Genomic DNA, 20,936 nt, shown 5'->3' on the forward strand with positions numbered 1-20,936 from the left:
GTAGGAAGAATACAAATCAAATTATAAGGAATAATATGTTTTCGAAGGCGGACGATCAAAAGCATACGCAAATCGCAATTTTATTTTTTAGCATTGTATATCGTTTATTTCTATGCGTTGGATGACAATGCGTTAACAAACCTCGCGCCTCGTCGTCGTTACGACAGAGACGATGCTCGACCGGAAGCGGTGCCCGCTCAATAGCGACGATCGACCTGATTTCGCGTACGAACAAGCAACGACAACGTGCCATAGAGGCTGTAGAGGTCGAGAGAGCTCCCCTCCATCCTGTGACGTCAGCTACCCCCATAACGAAATTAATCCACCAAGCCATGGCCGAATTCCCCTTTTCAATCCTAACCTACTTGCCACAAATTGTCGCAATCTCTCTATTCTACAACTGTTTGCCTTTACATCCTTATTCCACTTCTAATTTCCTTCTAATTTAAATTTCATCTTAGACATGCTAACTAAGGTTGGTATTCTTATTAATACATTCACAGCGAGTAATTTAAAGAGAGTACCAGCCGAAGCCTGAAATTAACGTTTAACTCTGCCGCGGAATCCTTACGTTTTGTTGCAACGTTTCGTTTCAAGAACATCTTTAACATAAAATCAAAACGAGAGATCGTGCGTACCAATATTTCGTTCGAACTTGAGATGTTTCGTAGCATCATCGTTGATCAAAACTCACTCGAAGATGAATCGAAAAGAACGCAGCAAGGTTAACAACAACGTTCTCATCCCCCTTAATAATTTCAGTTCCATTCAATGAAACCATGTTTTCCCTAGACGTGTATAGGTTCGGTATTTTTATTAGAACTCGATCCTGTGAATTCCCACATCTTGCAGCTCCGTTGAGATCGGGTAGCAACGAATGAGACACATGGAAATCGAATTTCAACGGGCTGTTCTGTAATCGAAATCGAGCGTTGCGTTTCCAAGGGAATGCAAGGAGCATACAATCCGCCACAACTCTTCAGGTTGTTACGATCGCTAGGGGTGTCGGTGTGTACATGGTGTCGCGTGTTCTGGTTTCGAAACGATTAGCCCTCGATTAACCCTCGACGCGCAGGGAACCCGATCTCTCTCTTTCTCTCGGGGGTGCGATCGGTATCGTCCATCGACACAGTTTACGCTGGATATCGAACGCGCAACGACCGACGGAGGAACAAAGATGAAGCGGGGTTTTAAAGTTTAAACGAAGCCCCTCTTAAGACGAGATCCTATTAACGATCGCGTAAATCCTATCTCACGATGGCGTTTCTTCCTACGCCGCGTGTAACCCTCGTCGTGAAAACAACCGGTCGTCCACGGTCTTGGCGACTTAATGGACACCGACCACCTGGCAAAACGATCCTCTTCTTCGAATAATAGCGTCCTACAGCGTCTAAGAAGTTATGGCAGCGGCAAGAAAGATCCCTTTTGTTTTTAATTTCGCAGAAGAGTCTTGTAATATTTCTTGAATATTCTTCGGTAGGAGTGGGATATTTCTGCAATTTCATACTCATAATTACGAATATATTTGGATTTTTACTTTCTCGTTTGCTAGGAGAAGGGAATAGTAAACAATATTTGATTAAAGATCGTCAAAATCGAAACAATGTTAGGTATAACGTGCATGAAGAGAACTTCGTTCGTCGCTAAACGGTTGAGTCAATTAATCATTTCCTGCTTCAAACCTTCCATTCCAAATCGATTTCACCGATAGGCCTGTAGCTATATCGGGTTCGGTATGTAACAGACTGATATTACAGTAGTTGGTAGTTGTAATTAAAGTTTGCGAAGTTGTTCGATCGACTTTGTTCTTTGCTTCCCACGAAGAAAATATCGTTATATACGATATGATAAATGCTTTGATTGCTATCGTTTCACGAATAGCTATGATCATTTATTAAACCGATTAGATTGAACCTAAATGGGAAATTGTTTCGCTTGTTAAATATTACAACCAGTTTACTTTCTGTTATTTTATGTATTCTTGCATGTTGCGTGCATTCTGTACGTTCATGTGTCTTTAAACCAATAAATATATAAACACGTGCAATCTGCTAATGAGGCTTTTATCGATTTTTCATAGAAACGATTTGTTCATAATTCAGCATCTAAATGTCGTATTAAAAAAAGGAACGGGAGAGAAGTGTTAAGAAAATCTTCAAAATGTTTATGACTTTAATTAAAACGTTCTTATCGGTGTTATTTTGATCATAAATTTTTATCCTAATAATAAAACAAACAGGCAAGAAAGAAGCTTCTGGGAGAATCTTCGATGAACACGCGATAACGAGCTTTCCCAGAAGGGAACACGAAATAGGTCGCAAAATGTGGCGCGCTTTTACCAAGAAACAAAGTTATACAGGCAACTCTTTGATTTTTCCGAGGGGGTCGTTGCACGATAGATCGATCTCTTCCGGGCTCCCGTTACCTCGTGCATGTCGCTTAAATATTTTTCATCTTTCTTTTTTAATGCCTCTGTCATCGTAAATAGCATGGGATTAGATATGCAAGCCGTATATGCGCGGACCAGCTAACGGCGTAATATGTTTAGGTTATCATAATTGTTAAATAACAAAGTTACCAAGACTAAGCCAGTAACCTGTAACCTTTTTTTCGTGTTCATAAAACACGATAAGACAGGATCGATATGTCTCTCCGGGAACTTTTGCGCGAAATGCGAAGTTTTTGCGAAATAAATCAAGCTAAAGTAGAGTTTATTCGTACTTCACAGTCGCATAACAATTTTTTCTTTTCTTTTTTTTTTTTTTAGAAACTTTGAAGAAGGTTGAAACGATCGAAAGAGGAATAAAGTATCATAGAACGATAAGTGGCATCGAATAAAAGTAGAACGGTCTCGTATCGATCGATCGTTCGATGGTAAATAAATGATAAATCAAATCGAGCCTCTGTCTAAGTTCACCTCCTATTCTTCCGCTACTATCGTAGATTATTCAAACATCCTGTCGTGATTCGCCTCGAACAAAGCGTTCAATGAAGCTCCACCTTATTTTTCGCATTGTGGGCTCGTTCTTCTCCTTTCCTTGTTTTTCCCTCGTAACAATAAAATTCCCACGATGCAACGGGTGACGCGTGTAGAAATCGATGACGTCAAACACGAAGGACAACGTAAAACTGTACGGGTCCCGACGATGTAAATTCCCCTGACCTAAATCCCACGATTTTCTCTGACCCCATTCCGAATTCGTATGTGGGTCACCGTGCTCCATTTAAACCGGCCATTAGAATACTGATACCGGCATTAGCGACATCCTAGGACCGATTCGGATCTTTCACGCAAAGATAAGACGACGAACTTATCTTCTACATCGACGGTAAATTTACGAATACGATCGTTGAATTGGAATTTCGGTACACGTTGCGACGTTAATCGATTTTAAAGGGAAGGTTATCGATGCTACTGAGACGAAAGTAGACTTTGATATAACAGCGCATCAAATTTAATGACACGTAAATCAAAAGTAACATTTATCGGAAGAAAGTTTTATGAGAAAGGAAAGTATGTGATTTACGGAGTAAGAAATTAAAATTGCGTGTGACTTACTGTATGATTTGGAGAGCTGGAGAGTGATGGCTTGGACGGTTGCATGGTTCTGTTACAAATGACCAATAAAGATGCTTCGAGGGAAAAGTTTTTATGGGGTCAGCGGGGAAAAATCAATGCATAGATATAGAGAGAAGGGATGAAACCCGACATAAGTTATGTATATGTTCACGCGAATAAAACCATAATTCTCGCCATTGTGCCAAGCTTACGATAAAAATAATCTCCCTGTCTCTTCAGTCTTTCCCTTCCTAGAGTCCCAGTTAAAAGGTAACATAAATCTGAAAACTCGATGCTTAAAGAAGCGTAAAGTGGTCACTGAAAGACGCGCGCGAGACATCTCGAGTAGAATTTTCGGATCTTCAGTCGTTCGTGGTTTCTGCTTGTGAAAGCTCAGCTGTATTCGATCTCTTAAGGCGTCGAGAGATTGTGATCCGGTCACAACAGCAAGATAACCACGTTACGAAAGAAACGATCAACGTTTCGTGCCAGACGAAACTGCCTTTACGCCAACCTCGCCTGGCAAACCTCGTTTCTCGGAAGATCGATCTATGGTACGACGACCCCAAGAAACCAGAGAGTGGTTTCTACGTTTGCGTTGTAATATCGGGTTCTACACGGCTCGACGAGTCTATGAATCACTCCCAGTGAAAGATTAAAGAAAAATCAAGGAGACAGAGTTTCTTTGTTCAGGTTTCGCTAATTCTACAGGGCTAACCAAGTTTTGTCAAACTAAAAAGATCCCGGTTCGTGTCAAATGTCGCTTAATTTTTACGGAACCTGGCTAGTGAGTGTCTCTTGCGTGTAAAACTAAAACAGAGCGCACATTATCATTACCTAATTAACGATACACGATACTGTTTACATTATACTAGAAAATTATCTGTCAACGTAATACGATCGATATCAAACAATATCAAACCTGTGACAGAATAATTTAGTGCTTTCTTAATTAATTAAATTAATTGAAAAAATATCTGGAAGTATAAATGACAAGGAGCTATCTCTTAGAAATAGCTGAAGTAAAAATAAACGAAGAACCTAGCAATTCGCTGTAGTATTTTAAATTTCAAAAACATGCGGTTTCAGATAAGTCTACTGAACCGAAGGGAATATCGTGGAGCGTAGCGATGGACAAGGAAAACTGATATCCATTCATAAAAGAAGAAAAAAAAAATCGAATATAGATAGTAGGGAGTTTCAAGTTACAAAAGTTTGAGAAACTTCTCCTAACGGAGCTTTTAACGATCCACTGGGGCAAGCCTTGCCTTAGACGACCGCGACCCGTTCTGCCGTGAAAAAGTCTTCCATCAAAGTGTCTCTGCTTCCCTCTGTAACTCGCCAATACCCCTCGACCTCCCTCCCTTTGTCCAAGTCAACGGGGTTGTTATCGATCGACCGTGAGTGCCTTTGTCGTTCGCGTATCCTGAAATCCGTTTCGGTTTAAACGACCCTACCTGGTTTTCCAGCAAGCAAAGACGGGTGGAACAACGAAACACTTCCGTGGTTCGGGTCGTTTCTCAACAGGCGTTCCTCGACCAACTTCGAGCAATTAAGACGTCTGTAAATCGTGACTTCGTCAGACATGGCGAGACATGGTGCAATGAAAGGTAGTTTGTGACTAGTTTGCCTGATCTTGTTTGGCGCGTTTTGTCCCAGGGTCCATGGAGTTTCGACTTCATTCACGTTCGGATCTACGTAGTGTTCTTTTGATGGAAAATTGGAACCCTGGAGGGAAATCGAATAGTCCAGAACTGAGACTTTCGGCCAGTTAGAAACGTTAGAGTAACGCAAGATTACAACGAAATAATCAGTTGGGACGTGTTAAGCGACGAATTAAGCCACTCGTCTCGTTTGAAACTGAAGGTAAAGAAGACAAAACGCGTGTCAAGTAGCCGGGACGTGTTCACGACGCACGGATGGCTTCGGTAATCGCGAAAGACAATTATTTCGAGCGGCTCGTTACTTGTGTCTAACGTAGCTCCCTCTCGTTTAATTCCATTTAGTTTAGTTAAATTAGATCGGCGCGCAGATTAACTCCGCCCTCGAAACGACCCACCTATTCGATGACTTAAGTACTGTTCCGTTCCTCCGACTCTAAGCAGTTAATCTTCCTTGAACTTATTTTTACACGGTTAAGATCTTGATCACGGAGCGATTCAACAAGTCTATCGTTTTTTTAAATATTTCATTGCTCGTATGTTTCTTACGTGGAAGTAGACACTGTTGGTTTTACGATGAATGATTGATCAGCGCTCCATTTCGGTTCCATCCAACGTGGACCAAACACCTGGTTGCTCGTAGGCAGGAAATTACACGATACCTCGAGGCGTCAAACTATTTCGATTCGGTAAAGGTTAACGAGGGTGTAAGGTTTGGTCGGTCTAACGAATGAATTCTCCGGCAGAGAAAACGGGACAGTGGTATGCCACGACCTCGAAAAGCGTAACTGCGTTCGATTTTTCCGCCAGCTAGAGAGAAAATTCCATACGGCGTTCAAGTGATTCAAGAAACGAATGCAACCCCTGGAAGTCGTAGTACACGTATTTGATGAGACAGACGCGATGGGGATCAGTAGGACGGAGGTAAAAACCGATGAGACGATGGGGAGGTTCGTGAAGCCAATGACAAAGGAAAAGAGGTTGTTGGCAAGAAGGGGATAGAAATAGGGTCACGTAGAAATACGGAAAGAGAACGAGAAAGACCGGAAACGTCTAGGTAAGAAAGAAAAATGAAAAGGGGGAATGCATAAGGCGAGCCAGTAAGAGAGGAGCGAAGGAGCGAGAAAGCGAGAAGAACAGAGGGTTAGAAATATAGTGACCAAAAAAGACAGGAAAAAACACAGATAAAGTGTTGGGGGCGATGCTACGGTTCGGGGGAAAGAAGATGAACGGAGAAGAAAGGACAAAGAATGAAACAGAAAGGCTGGGAACACGGTAGACTGGTAGTGAGTTTGGAAGATGGAAAATGAGAGAGAACAAACGCGAGGAAAGCAGGAAAAGGGTCGAAAGTGAGCACCAGAGAAACGACGACGGAAAACGAGGGAATGACAACTAGAGAGAGAGAGCGGTAGAGAGAGAGAGAGAGAGAGAAAGAGAGAGTGGAAGTTGGTAGGGGTGAGTTCCTGTCGCTCGATAACGCCTCTGCTTCTGCTCCGTCATCAGCATCTCTTCCTCTCTCTCTTTCTCTCTCTCTCTCGTCTTCTTATTTTGCCCCAAAGTCTCGATACACGCGACTGGATAAAGTTAAAAAGTACTCGTTTCAAGTAATCACATTTTACTATATTCGTTAAATAAATTCAAATTATAATGGATTGCGGAAAAGTAATGTGATTAAACATTTCGTTTTAAGCTTAAAGTATAATTACATTTAGTACAATGCATTAAATTAATTGTGGACGATTAACGCAATTTATATGTTGTAACGCTATGTACGCCATGTTCACAATCTTCCAGATGAGATAAAAATAAAATAAAATCAATCCTTTCGCAACTGGTGCAGGAAATAAACGAGGAACAAGCACGCATCGATGGTTCGTTTTATCTTCGATCCTGCGAGTCGACCGGCGAGACTGAATCGTCGTTTCGCGGCTACACCCGAGAAATGGTAGTCATGCATCACGCGTGGCAACGGTAATTATGTTAGCCGTTGGAAAATGGTCTTGCTGGAACCGTATCTGACCGGGCGGATCGTGGCTGTACGAGCAAAAATCGGTCGACGTTCGTGCAGATCGACGATACTCGTCGATCCTTCTTATCGCGAGAAGTCCGATATCCCGTGTACGTTTCGGTATCGTGTTTTCGACCGAACGAGTGCATTCGCTGGTCGAAGAATGCTCGGTGATTTATACTGGAAACAGAACGTCGCAGAAGCGCCATGACTCTAGTTTTCGAGATTTGAACAAAAATTATCAGGAGAAGCAAAAGGAACTGATTCGATCTTGTGATCACGTGGTTCACTGGATCGATTGAAGATGTTCAACGTTAACATTTAACACGAGAGTTTCGTAATATTTTTTCACTGATCAGTTTGGTTTACAACATTTTCTCCTCTTTCGATATATGTTTTTTTGTGTCTGTATGTTCTTAATATTTGCTATCGTATACTTTGTATCACCGCGTATATCAATATAATATTGCAATATAATATTTATTTTGCAGAAGGATATTTTCTACGATTTTACCGAAAGAGAGCAAATGGATGTCTCTCCTCGTGGATCGATCGAGTGGCGTTTAAAAGTCGTCGAAATCATTCGACGCGGCTATAATAACCAAAAAAGCTTCGCGCCGAAGCAGAAATAACCTCGTTCCTCTGTCGATGGAATTGCACACGGTTCGCGTTATTGGAAAATACCTAACTCATGAATCGCGCAAAAGCTGTCGCAACCTGGCGAACGATGAAAAAGTTTCAGCTGCGTCTATCTTATCGCGCCACATGTTGGTCCTTCGTTTTGTCTACCGTTTGCCAAAAGAAAAAACGAAGAGAGGAAAGAAGAAGAAGAGAAATAATTGAGACGCCGCATATAGGATAATTTTCAGAATAAACGAGTAACAGTTTTTAAGGCTTAAAACACTCCAAGACAGATATATAGAATTTTTAATGGATCGAAAAACGATGGCAACGTTTGTTATCAGACTGCTGGCGTGTTGTCAAGCATTAAGCCCGATGCATTTACATCGTTTCTAAATCGACTTTGATGTTTGAAAAAAGAAGAGAGGAAAAAAAAATACACCAGTCCTTGCGTGTATAGATCGCAACAGCGCATCGATTTTTTAAACATGTGTGCTTATGTCTGATGAACTTCGATAGCTGACATACACGGAAATAGCCGCGGGGGTCATCCCATTAAGTAATCTGACATAGATTACGGAATCGATATCGAGGATTAATTCGCCTTATCGTCGTAGCGCCGTTTTAGTCGTACCTATCCTTTCGTCGTACTGTCTGTGAAAATAGTTGGTAATCGAGAATAGATTGATGCTTCTAAATATATCCATCTGTTATGTCATCGTACGTATATATTTTCTTATATTTTCTTTTAATTTTAGATTTCGATCTTGAAACAATACTTCTCTTGCAAATTTAAACACGAACTTGACGAAGAACTAAGAAGAACATAGAAAATGTATGACACAATATATTCTGTCTCTTATTTTAAATGGTAGATATATGTTGTTACATATAATTCGAATCATATATATGCTCGTGATTCGAACAGAAACGCGAAGCATTTAGTTGGTTGTAACGCAATAATTTTGGTGCATGCTGGAGAAACAGAAGTGAGGGGCGGAGGGGCGGAACAAACGTTTAAGTAAGCCATCGTGACGCCTGGTCGTGTACAAATAACGGAGAGTGACACGTTGGAAGTCACTTCCTCATTAAAGCCGCAGCTAGTGCGCACATGCCTTCAAAGCATGATTTATAGGGGGTTACCGAGATAACACACAACCAGCACGGAAAGATTATATACGTACGTCAGCTCGTGCAGCAATGAATTCAACATAGCTGCAAATGAAAACGACCGTTCGAAGAGTAGAACGCAGGCGCGTCCTACAATCGGTAAATTGCAATCAGTGATTTTTTTTGCGTAACGAGTGAGAATTTTCAAGCGGACGATTGTCAACGTCGCCGAGGAAGATCGAAATGATGAGAACTAGTTGCAAAGATCGACACTCGCGATCAAACATGGTAAAGTTAGATTTAGCGGGGAAAGTTTCCCGAAACAACAGTGGAAATACCGAGGCCAGCCTCGCGAATATTAAAGTTTCTTTGTCCAAAGGATATTACGTTGTACCAATACTCTGTGTTGGAAACTGTTGGCGTCAGGTGGTGAAACATAGTTGGGAGAATGTCTGTAGTTTTCCATAAAAAGCTCGAGCACGTTACATCCCGATGTTTCGAACAGGTTATCGATAACGTATCGACGATGCAAATAAAAAATTGACGAGTTAGGCCACTTTTAAACTTGCGGGTGCCTCGAACTCTTGACGTATTCGGAACTTTCCTATTATAGGATAGAAATTATATTCTTGCAAGTATACCCTGTAATGGTTGGTAAATGCGATTAAACGTCGGGTAAACAACGTTATCGGTAGAAACAACTATAGATGAGAGCGCGAGGGTCTTGGGCCGGATCGATCGATTCATTTTAGAAGACCACGAGAGACACGTTTACTCTGTAACCCCGTGGAACAATGCGGTCGTGCCATAGTTAGACCGCGTGGCATAGGTTCTCGCTAATAATCCGCCTCGATATATTTAGGCCGATCGATATAGACGGACGTGTGCGCCGCACTTTACGCGGACCTGTACGCCACATTCACCAACGACACTCGTCTGAACGCCAGAGTACAATTGTTTTGTCGCGTAGAAACTCGAGATACTGTCTCTTGGAATATTAACTTTGCATACGATACTTCCGTCTTTTAGAACTCTACGATCAAAGAAAAATATTTTTTAAGGTTCTAAGAGGATCGACTGAGAGTAGAATGGCCTGTAGATTCTAAAGCGATCGTTTAAGCCGTTAAAAAGGGAGTCAGAAAAAGCGAAAAAATAGCACGGCAGTTTCCACGAATCGAGCCACCTAATTCAGGCTTAGACACAAAAATAATTCGGGTTTCTGGGTTATCGATTCCAGGAAAAGAGAAGTTTACTGGAATATTTCCCTTTCTCAAATACTTCTCGCTAAACTGTTTATATTCAACAATGCTTGATAATCAGCTCGATCCGGTTTTCGTTATATTCAATAATAGAATCTATACATCGAATCGTTTCATCGTAGAAAATCGATAAAAGATTTGAACGGCTGTTTAACGTGGTGCAGCAGCAAGGCAAAAGGAAAATATATCCGAGAGCATTACATAGACGGAATTGCCATAGCAAAAACGGGAAAGAGCGATTCAGTGGGCATGATAATGTTCCCAGAGCGAATCTCCATTTCCAGATGATATTGTCCCGTGTTTACGCGGCAAACGTTTCAAAATCCCCCTGGTATTCAATACGAAAGCACCGACGAAAGACGAGCCGCTAGTAAAAGGAAAGCTAACGAGGACATTGGAAATACGTTTTTTTTTTTAAAGTAGAACTTACTTACGACGATTCCGTTTTATGTGTTAATGTATGTAGCGGCTTAATGCCAACTATAAGGCCAGATGCTGGAACCGGATGGCGATCAGAGAGGAACAGAAAGAGACAGAGAGAGACAGAGAGAGGGAGAGAGAGAGAAAGAGAGAGCTTCGTCCGTGAGGTTGAAAAGAAGTTAGGGAACGTTATTGACACCGGAAACGCAACAATAAGTCGTTAGCTGTGGGAACACGTTCCTTCTTCGTAATTCCTTCGATTTTCATAGAACTAGCACAATCGGTCGGAATATTTCGAGCCGTGTCGCCATTTAACTATCAACGAAGTTAGAAACGTGTGATTCGGTTAAGCGACGGTGGTTCTCTTTCGACAGACACGGCACTGAACGACAGCTGCGTTCGAGATGAATTGAAAGCAGTGGTATGCACGAAGAACAGCGACCATTAGAGAGACCACTTCAACGACATTAAAGTTATGAACAGAAGCCCTTGGTCAACGATGGTACGTGGTTTATCTCGCTCTTCCGGCGTCGGAATCAATTTGTTTCGTCGAGCCTCTTTAACGGAGCAATTAATCCTCTGAGTTGAATTTCTTGTTGTTAGAAACAAAGCGCTGTTCAAGAACTACATTCAGAAATATTAACAATTTTTACGATCTACGAATACTCTACATCGTAGAATAAAAGTCGTTAAGAGAAGCCAAGTTGTCTGGAAAGCGATACACGAGTCGAAGTTTCCTGGTGGTCGAGTTCTCAAACGAAGCAATCAAATTCTTGAATGCGAATGGCGTAAGACCCAGTTTTCGTTGGACGTCAGGTCAATTCGGAGCTGGCTGTTCCATTGAAAGATGAACAGGCAACGCGATACGAGGTCGGTGTAACCGCAAATTGAATTTTAGGGCGCTTGTACAGATCTCTGACGATGGATCAATGATGACTTCGAGGTACTAAACGTGATTTTAGGAACAGCTTCGTTAAAAGTGTAACAACGGATGTGCAGAAAATGCATTCGTCCTATAGATAGTCCTTTCGAATCATCGTGAAATTAGGCAGCCAGCCTATTTGCCGTTTCTTCCAGACCTTGAAAAGCACGCCACAATCTTCGTAGCGAGGAGACCATCAGCAACTAATTTTTCATTCACCGAGAACCATGTCAAGTGAGCAATTAGATCCGAGGGCTGCTGTTCCGGGCAATTCCTCGCAACAAACGCAGAAAACTCCGTTCCACACGGAATTTTTAATACCACGGAATTCCGCCAACGTCATGAATCAGCCTTCGCCGATGTATTTTGGAAATATGGCCGACCACGAAGTTTAATATTTCAAAGGTCAAATCCACGGTTAACCGAAAGAATTGATCGCGTGCTATACATACAGCTTCCAGGACGAAGAAGGACGTGAATTACGATTTTTCGAAGTTGAAAATTAAATTAATATCGTCAATCGAACAAGTACAATGCTCCTTTCTTCCTCTTCGGTCGTGAAATACGGTGGAGAAAAAAGGAGGAAGGAAAAGAATTGTTCGTTAGCAGTAAACGCAACGCAAGCCACGGAGTTTAATTTCCACGGTTGGCGGCTCTTTGGTTTTTCGGCGGGCCGCGAGAGCTACAGGGAAAAAGAGAAGGATCGGTTGGCGTAACGATAGCATTGCAAAAGTTCCACTGCATTTTTTTACGACCCACTTCCGACGTGCGCCAATTTCGAGGTTGCAGCTACGGCGCGAATCGTGTACGCCAGCCGACAGAGAAAAGGAAAATTAATTCCACCCCCGTCGAACACCCTTCTCAACCGCTTTCCAACCGTTTAATGCATTTTTTCCACCTTCCATTCCGAAGTTCCCGATGTTAATGGCGCCAGGAGAATAAAATAGCTATAGATACACTCTGTGTTTACTCCCATTACTTTACAATGCATAAGAACGATGTTATATCTCCGATATATATAAGCGATACTTGTTTCGATAAGAATGTTTCACTGTTAAACTAAAGATTTTAATACAAAGTAGATATATTATCTTTAGTTGGACGATTAATCACAGAACATCTAGTTTCATAATTTTATTCCAGCATATAGCATACCGGGTCGAAGTTGAACGACGCTTAACCCAGAATATTCTCCACATGCCTTCCCATGATCCACCGTAATCTCCCGCAAACCGCCTAATCTCATTCACCTGATTCGTCGATTCCTCGTTGCCATCGAATTCAACGGTATTTTGTTCGTCGATACCCTAATCCTTCATCGTAACCGTAGGAAACGTGTCGGTGGTCCCAGGGTGTGCCGGAATTACGCAACTTCATGGTCGATTGTCATTCGCAGTGCACAAAACAATGCCGAGGGAAGGATGGTCGATGTTGGAACGCGTGTCATTGCCGCGTAAGAACCATATATACTCCCTATCGTTGTACCACGATGCCAGACGCTGGATAAAAAGGAACAAACGTGGGCAGAAGGCCAGAGAATCCGCCTCTCCCCGAGATTCCTCTACTCTCGCTGCCGATGACTCATGTGCACCGCCATCGTGGCCAAAAATATGCCTGGTGCCACGCTGACGAACCGTGACGGAAAGATTGACGAACAGCGCGATACCGCTACGACCGCAACGCTCGATTGATTCGAATGAAAGATTGATTCGACAGGGGATGAGCTATTACAAGAAGTCATAATCGATTGAGAGATTTGCATCAATCTTCAATTCATGTAGGTTAATCGACGTAGGTTAATGGATAATTTAAGCGTTTGGTAGATGTTACTCGGAGAATATTAACCCTTATTCCGTAAATATACTTTCAGTAGCCTTAAATTATGCGAATCGTTCAAGTTTGACAGGTTACTTGCTACTATTTCGGACAAAAATAATACACGTTTACGGGGTAAAGGGCAAGAAGTTTTGTATGTACGTATATTTTCCATTAATATCGGAAATATACACGTTTCTAAAAACCATTTACCAAAGTTTGATTCTGCGTGATTTACGGAGGCGAGTGTGCGTTAATGCCACTGCCATGACGATAATCAGAGGCATACTGTAAACATTTCAAAAATAAAGCTCTACACAATGTATATTTTTCCGTTCAACGATGGAGGGTATAATATATATACAAGATAAAAAGGAAACGTGTAATAAAAAAAACTTGCGAACGATTTATAAACTTTTGCTCGAGAAAAACCCGCAAAATACCGATTTACGTCACCGAAAGTCTCATTCGGAAAGATTCGTGTGATTCATATTTCAATCTCTGTCCTCCCTTGGAAACTTTGAAACAGGAAATTCCTGTAATTCATTTCTGCACGCTTTCTTGCCCAAGGGCTCTCACCTAAGATCAAAACGAGAATTTTTCGCTTCGTAATTTGCCTGGTATTTTTTGCCGGAAAAAACTACCGCAACTCGCGTGGCTCTTCTTTAGCCACGAGCACAATGACGAAGAATTAAACGCCTCGATTAAGAGCCATATAGCGCCACTCACGTGACGTTCTGCCGTAATCGAACGAAACTTGACGTCTTTACAGACGTAACGGTGTTCACGATCGTTCGATAAACTTTTTCAACGAAGACGAACACGACATTTTGAATAAATGCCGGGTTTTACGAAAGACGGGCGATCTATTCGTGAAGCTACACTTCGACTACGATATTATATAAATATGCGACGGGCTTCGCGAACGGCTAACATATTGATCCATCCGTCGTCCTCGAAGGCAATGCGTACACGTCTCGTTGAAGGAAACGCAGAAGAATTAGGGAGTAGAATAAGACTTGTTGCGAACGACATTGCGAATGATCAATGGAGTTTTGTCAACGTGACAGTTTGTTTTAAGACATGTTCACACGATTGAATTGACAGTTAATGAGGTTTGAACGATCGAAGGTTATGGCGAACGATTGATCATCGAGAGATTTCGAGTAGAAAATATCGGATGAATCGGTACATCGGTGGCTCCCCCTTCACGTCGCATTTTTGGCCAATCAATAAACGTATCTATACGAAGCGGCGAAAAAAGAAACGGGCCATTAGAAGTAGATCGATAAGTTTCTAGCGGCAATCACGACACGTTGAGTCGATTCCCTCGATTTAGAAATGTCAGAAACAGTCGACGAATATTTGGACAGGGACGTTACGCAAGGAACGATAGGATCGACGCAGATTCGTCGACGAAGTGGGTATCGGATCGGTGGATATCGTTAAGTTTTAGCTTAATCACTTTGACCTAAATTCCACGCGCGTCATCGAAAACGGGTCACGAAGAACGCACCGAAGAGGCGACGACGAAAACTTCACGCACCCTTTGCATAGAACCCTCTGCGGTACTATCCGTCATCGAGGAAAGAAGGCAACGAACAGAAAGAATAAAAGGGAGAAGCACTAAAGAAGGGTAAAAAAGCGGCTATAAAAAGCAAGAAAGAAAAATCTGCAGCTCGACTGACCTGATTCTCGGAGCTGAGCAGCTTCAGCTGTTCGTTGATCAGGCTGTACTTGGAACTCTCTTCTTTTCTCAGTGCTCTCTCCTTCTTGAGCTCGGGACTCCAGAAGGTCTTGATGCTATGCATCGAGCTGCCGAGCTTTTGGTTCGTCAGCTCGAGCTCCTTCTTGAGGTTCCCGAGCTCTCGTTGGAGATCGTTGTTCTGATGTTGGAGTTCACCGATATAGCCACCGCTGTCACGCAGCATGTGCGTATTCGGGCTCTGTCTTGCCGATCTCGAACCGTACAGCTCATCTTCCAGGTAGAGTCCACGATCGCGGCTACGTTCACGAGGATCGCGTATCGGCACGAACTCGCGATCGTGATCGAGAATACCCGCGGATGCACGATCAAGGCTGGTATACCTCGCTGACATGCCCGCCGAGCTGGACATGGCGGGTCTCGAGGCGCTTCTGGATCTGTGATGTCCGCCCCCACCGCCCCCGGTTGACATACTCCTGCCCCTCTCCTCGAGCATCACGGGACTGGCGAGGTCCTCGTCGCGGGAGTAGTACGGACTGCCCAGCTGATGGTGATGGTAGCTGCCGAATCCGAGGTGCTCCGGCGAGTTGTTCCCGCTACGAGTGCCTCTCTTGCGACCCAAAGGACTGCCACGACCGCTCGCGTAGCTTCTCGACGGGCTACGATCGACAGTGGGCAACTCGCCTACGCGACGACCGCTTCGGGGCGAACGAGTACCGCCTCCTGGCCCGACCACTCCGCTTCCGCTCGAGTACGGATCTCGCGACATTGTTTCTCGATTCCGTTCTATACTTTCTATCAATCGTTTTTCTCCGATTAATGGTACGCAGTTCGCGCGAATACTCTTTCCGCTTTCTCGTGGAGGATTTCGTGAGATTGCTCACTATGTCTCTACGTTCGCTGCTCCTCGGATAACTCGACAATTAAGACTCGTGACAATAAATTGGTCGATCTTTCTCGATACTTTCTTCGCGCGAGTAATTTATTCGAGTGCGCCGAGAATAATTTCGTCGTGTCTTTCTAATCTCGTTTTTCTCTAGCGTTCTATGATTTTTCTACGCGAATCGGGTTGATCTATCGTTACTTTTCGCGGATCAGATACGAGCATATTCTCCGCGTCACGCGACGTGTTTCGCGTTTCAGGCACGTGTGCCGATCCTCGATGATCCGTTTCGATCGTCCTGTTATGCCACGGTGTCCATCCAATCGAGTGCCGATCCGCCGCTCGAGATTCTCGTTTCCGTTGCAATTTTTCACGCAACGTGGTCCCGAATCGGTTTGGCAGCTCTTCTACTCTACGCGATAATGTTTGTCCGCGAGCGGCGAGCATTGACGACAACGCCTAACGCGTCGATCGAAGAGAGGTCCGGCGATCGATCGGCTTCATCGTTAAACAGATCCACCTTAACCAACTCGAATCACCGGCAAGCCAGTTCTCTTTCTCTCTCCTTTCTTTCTCTTGTTATTCCTTGCCAAGGATCCACCTTCTTGCTGGAAAGCCGTGCCGCACGCGTGGCTCGTCCCGTGTATGCGTGAGGTCACGACCCTCGTACTCGACGATCGATCTTTGACCTTCTTTCACCGGCAAAGCCCATCGAGTGGAGATGGATAGAGATCGAGGGGGAGAGAGAAAGAGAGGAGGACGATCTCGTTTCCGCGACGAATCCGTACTCCACCGGCGCACCGTACCGATATTCTCCTTAATCTTCCCTCTTCCTCCGTATCTCTTCCGATCGCTCCTCTCTCCCTCGCCCTCCGTCTCGCGAATCCTTCGGACGGGACTGAGTTCCTGATCTCCGTTCGTGTCGCGGTGTCCAGTCGCGAGAACCGACTCTCTTCCGCGAACCCTCTGCCAACACGGGGCGAGCTGAGTGGTCGGGGCGCGTGCGTGCGTATTTTACGCGCGTCTGTTTACCAGCCGTGTGTCTACACGCGCCGCGGCGTTCCCGTTTCGCGAAACCCGTACCACCTCGGCTCCCTCCTTATCGATCTCATCCTCGCGTCTCTTCTCTCCGGTCCCGTGATCGTCTCGCCTCCACGTTCTCGGTGTTCGCGTTCCTCTATATTCTTCCTCCCTCGCGCCTCCACTCTCCTTCCCCTTTCTATCTCACCCTCTCCTCTCCCTCTTCTGTCTTCGTACTCTCCTCGTCACCGACCACGACGACGATCACGACGCCGATGACGACGACGACGACGACGAAGACGACGATCAACCGACCGATCCGACCTACCGCCCGAACCGCCACTATCCACCATCCACCACGACTCGACACCGCCACACGTCCGTGCACCACTCTCTCTCTACCCGCTACCGCCACCAACCTCGCCGCCGCCGCCACCGCCGCCGCCGCGCACACACCTACGTGCCCTCTCTCTCTTTCGCCCTCGGGCTCGCCCTCGCTTTTCCCTCCGCGCACATACACACAAGCTCGCGCGATCGCACACCCTTCTAAGAAACGAGAGAGCGTGGCGGCGCGCCAGAGTACACGCACGATCCTGCCGAGATTGATAGATGCTTCCGTGAGACCGGAAGCGTGCCGGCAGATCTTGTTTCGTTCGAGGCAACGCGCTCGCAACCGGCCGATTCGGTGACCACACGTCGCAACACCACGCACTCACGGGACTAAACTGTAACCGCTAGCGAACCACCCTTTCGTTTCACCGTCGCCGGCTGCCTCGTTCCTTCCTTCTCTCTTTACGTTCTCCTACTCTCTTCTCTTCTCCTCTCCTCTCTCCAGGCAAAAGCGGCGCGCACGCTGTCGAGCCTCTCCCCTACCCCCGTGATCACACGAGCACGTCGCGGCGTCGCCTCGTGTACGCACGCCACTACGATTCCCACCACCACCACCGACTACTACTACTAGCAGCGATTAAGTGGACCGCGTCGGCAGCGCCCTCCGTCGACGTCATCGACGTCGTTACGACGGACTACTACTATCGCGAGCACGAGCATCACGCGTCGCGTCGTTCGCTCGATTCCTCGCGCTCACCCCCACCGTACACCCCTCCGACTATATTCCCCGACCGTCGTCACCCCACCAGCCGACTTCTTCGTCCTCCCTCCTGCGCAGATGGTTGCCGGCGCGCGCGCGCAGATCCATGCCGGGTCGACGGATGATTTTTGGACCAGCTCGGGACGATTCGACGGCTTACGTTTCCTCTTCCTACGGGTTTTGTTTGCCTATCCGCTCTTCTGCCGGATAGAAGGGGAGCGGTCTCTAATGGGAAAACTTTGTCCGGAGGAATTTCACGGAGATCCACGTTGTTCTTTGCCTTTTTCCGACTCGGCCAACTTTTGTTTCGCCTCACTTCGGGGTGAAAGGTCGTTCCAGGGTTTATTTTAGTTCCAAGGGTTGAAATTTGTTGTTGCAAATATCGTTTCGTGTCAGAAGTTCGGTTTTGATGCAGGTTTTGATGCAAGTAATCCGACGTAATTTGACTTGGGGTGGACGTTATTGGTTCTCGAGCACCGAGAATGAAAAATTTGCAAGATTTATCGCTGTGGGCGTAATTGCACGACGATAAACGAGGACGGTCACAGAGTTGAGCGACGTGTTCTGTACCATCGGTGAAAAACGATGAGAACCGTCACCAATTCGTTTCGTTACGATTGTCAATGGCTGGTGAATGAAGAGTTAAAAGGCTGACAAACGCACCACCGGATCATGAATGGTGGCCAATCGTCTAGGGCACCCCTGTCCAAGAACATAGATATAATATCGTCTTTCCGTTCTTTATAACTATTTCCTAAAGTTATTTTTTAAGAATATCTTTTAACAAACAATGCATTGAATATCACGATAAATATAAAATGCGGCAAACGTTCATAGCTTTCGTTTAAAACGACCTAAAGGTTTATAAATAAAATTCCAAACTTTGAACAGTCTTCTTCTGTAAATAGAAGTATTGCAATTTCTTGAGGTTTCTGCTATGCAAATTTTGAATGGAAATACGTCAACGTGGTGCCTAGTTTGCGTGACACGTTCCTGAATGCACGTTCCACTTCGCAACCCCTCGTCTCACCCCTCTGGCGTCCGTCGACCCGGCGTACGACATCGCAATCAATGAAGCTACGATTCACCGAGCAGTGCCGTGCGACCAACTGGCTCCTAAAGTTCCAATTTCACGAAACCAGACGTGTCATCAATTTTCCCCGTAACAGTTGGTAATATCGTACGAAATACAGAAAAGAACGAGCCACAAATTTACATTGGAATTTTAAAGGTACTTTTGTCATTTTGGACCGAACAGATGACGGTCGTGGTTTGAAGCTTCGTAATTCTACCTTTATCTCTTCCACAGGTACAAGTTGCAAGCATTGTTGCGAATTTGTATCGATTCACGGGGAATTGGGAAATTGTGTTATCCTCGGCCGAAGAATTTAGAGCAGAAAGACGTGTCTTCGTTGGGAAAAGTTGGGAATCGTTGCCGTCGCTCGTGGAAGGTGAAGGAAATGCGCAAGCCCGTGTTTTACGATCGGGCCAGCGGCTTCTTTGACAACACAGACGCCGGGGGAAAGTCTTCCCCGTTTTTCATTCCTCCGCGTTTCATCCTAATCTCCAAGGGGTGAAACTCGTCACCTTCGAATTCGCATTTTCCTCTGACTAACTCGTGTTTACCCGATGACTCAACTTTTCAAAAGATCCGTCGTGTAACAGAAATCCAGAGAATCCCTCGTGAAATATTGTTGCCCGTTGTTTGATATCAGGGATCAGTTGACGTCACTGGAAAAATCACTTTCATAAAAAACTACCAATTCGTTATTTTTGAGAACCCGAATTGTATCCGTGAAGTATCTCGAAGAATAAAATGCTTGTTTCCCCTGTGCATTATTTATTTCTTCATAAACCTTTCATTTTGTTTCGTTTCGTACAAGTTTTATATTTCTATTGCTGGCAATTCTAGCGTTAATATCAATAGGAAGAAAGTGAAATAAATCTATCAAGAAATAATTTTATCTCTATTTACGTTTACGCGAAAAAGAGTAAAAAACGGGAAATAACATGTGTCACGTCATTCGACAATAATCACGATGATCTATCGGCATCCGCTATCGCAAAGTCCGAGCGATCGTCGACCTTTGCACTTCGATGCCTCGCCGTTTCGATATTGACCGACGATATCGTGAGCGGATCACGCTTGGCTGAACTTCATTCTCCAATTAATTTAGACACGATAGGCGACGTCTCCCATTCAGAGAGGCCGTATTCATAATACGGTACCAACATTTGCATGCTTCCGACGCTACTTCATTCGACAGCGTAACATTTCCTTTTAATTTTGATTCAACCGTGACAAAATAATGTTGCAGTCGTGAATCAATCAAACTGTCGGATAAACGCTTGATTTTAACAAGGTATCGTATGTTTTTGTCGTCGGCACATTATCGATGAAATTGAAAGTCATTGATATCAAAAGATATTACATAATTATGAAGAGACTTATTTTGAAAAGAACGATGCGAAGAGATTGATATGATTAAGATGCGATATCTTCTATAAAAGTTTCGCAATTCGATTGCAAATTTTCGCACAGACATATATGCTCGTTATCATATTGCTATACATCCAGCCTATACTAATTACTAGAATTTGTTGCACTCATTTTAAAAGAGGAACGTTGCAAGTGTGAGGTTTCCTTTCATTTCATTAGCAAGATTATCCATAACCATCTCGAAGAATAGGTACCTTAGTCTAGGAACTCTAGTCAGGGTTTTGAACTCTACACCACTTCCACATCTTTAAAAAGACTGCCGCTCTTGACCAAAAGAAAAGAGTTTCTCCCGATGACTTTCCAGAATGTTTGCAGAGATGTTCCTCTAACCGGTCTCATATGCTGCACGCAGCGTTGAACGCG

The 20,936-nt window shown here is 44.3% G+C and overlaps 1 protein-coding gene and 1 long non-coding RNA gene across 8 annotated transcripts in view; one reads left to right on the forward strand and one right to left on the reverse strand.

Annotated features, from left to right (window-relative positions):
* LOC117230340 (trichohyalin) overlaps positions 1 to 18,006 on the reverse strand; it is a 60,242-nt gene extending 42,236 nt beyond the window's left edge. For 2 of the 7 annotated variants that reach the window (XM_033487681.1, XM_033487680.1), the window contains exon 1: positions 15,064 to 17,999. In XM_033487681.1, the coding sequence (XP_033343572.1) occupies positions 15,064 to 15,849 (786 nt within the window). In that variant the 5' untranslated portion in view covers positions 15,850 to 17,999. Of the gene's footprint in view, positions 1 to 15,063 lie in introns of all 7 variants that reach the window. The other 5 variants (XM_033487683.1, XM_033487682.1, XM_033487677.1 and 2 more) reach the window with 4 other exon arrangements.
* Positions 15,724 to 20,286, forward strand: LOC117243554. The gene is made up of 3 exons (XR_004495473.1): positions 15,724 to 15,831; positions 19,002 to 19,304; positions 19,383 to 20,286. It is a non-coding gene; the product is annotated as an uncharacterized LOC117243554 (long non-coding RNA).
* The last annotated feature ends 650 nt before the right edge of the window (positions 20,287 to 20,936 follow it).

This window comes from Bombus vosnesenskii, unplaced genomic scaffold (genome assembly GCF_011952255.1).
Source record: "Bombus vosnesenskii isolate JDL3184/JDL3185 unplaced genomic scaffold, Bvos_JDL3184-5_v1.1 scf7180000013266, whole genome shotgun sequence".
Taxonomy (NCBI): domain Eukaryota; kingdom Metazoa; phylum Arthropoda; class Insecta; order Hymenoptera; family Apidae; genus Bombus; species Bombus vosnesenskii.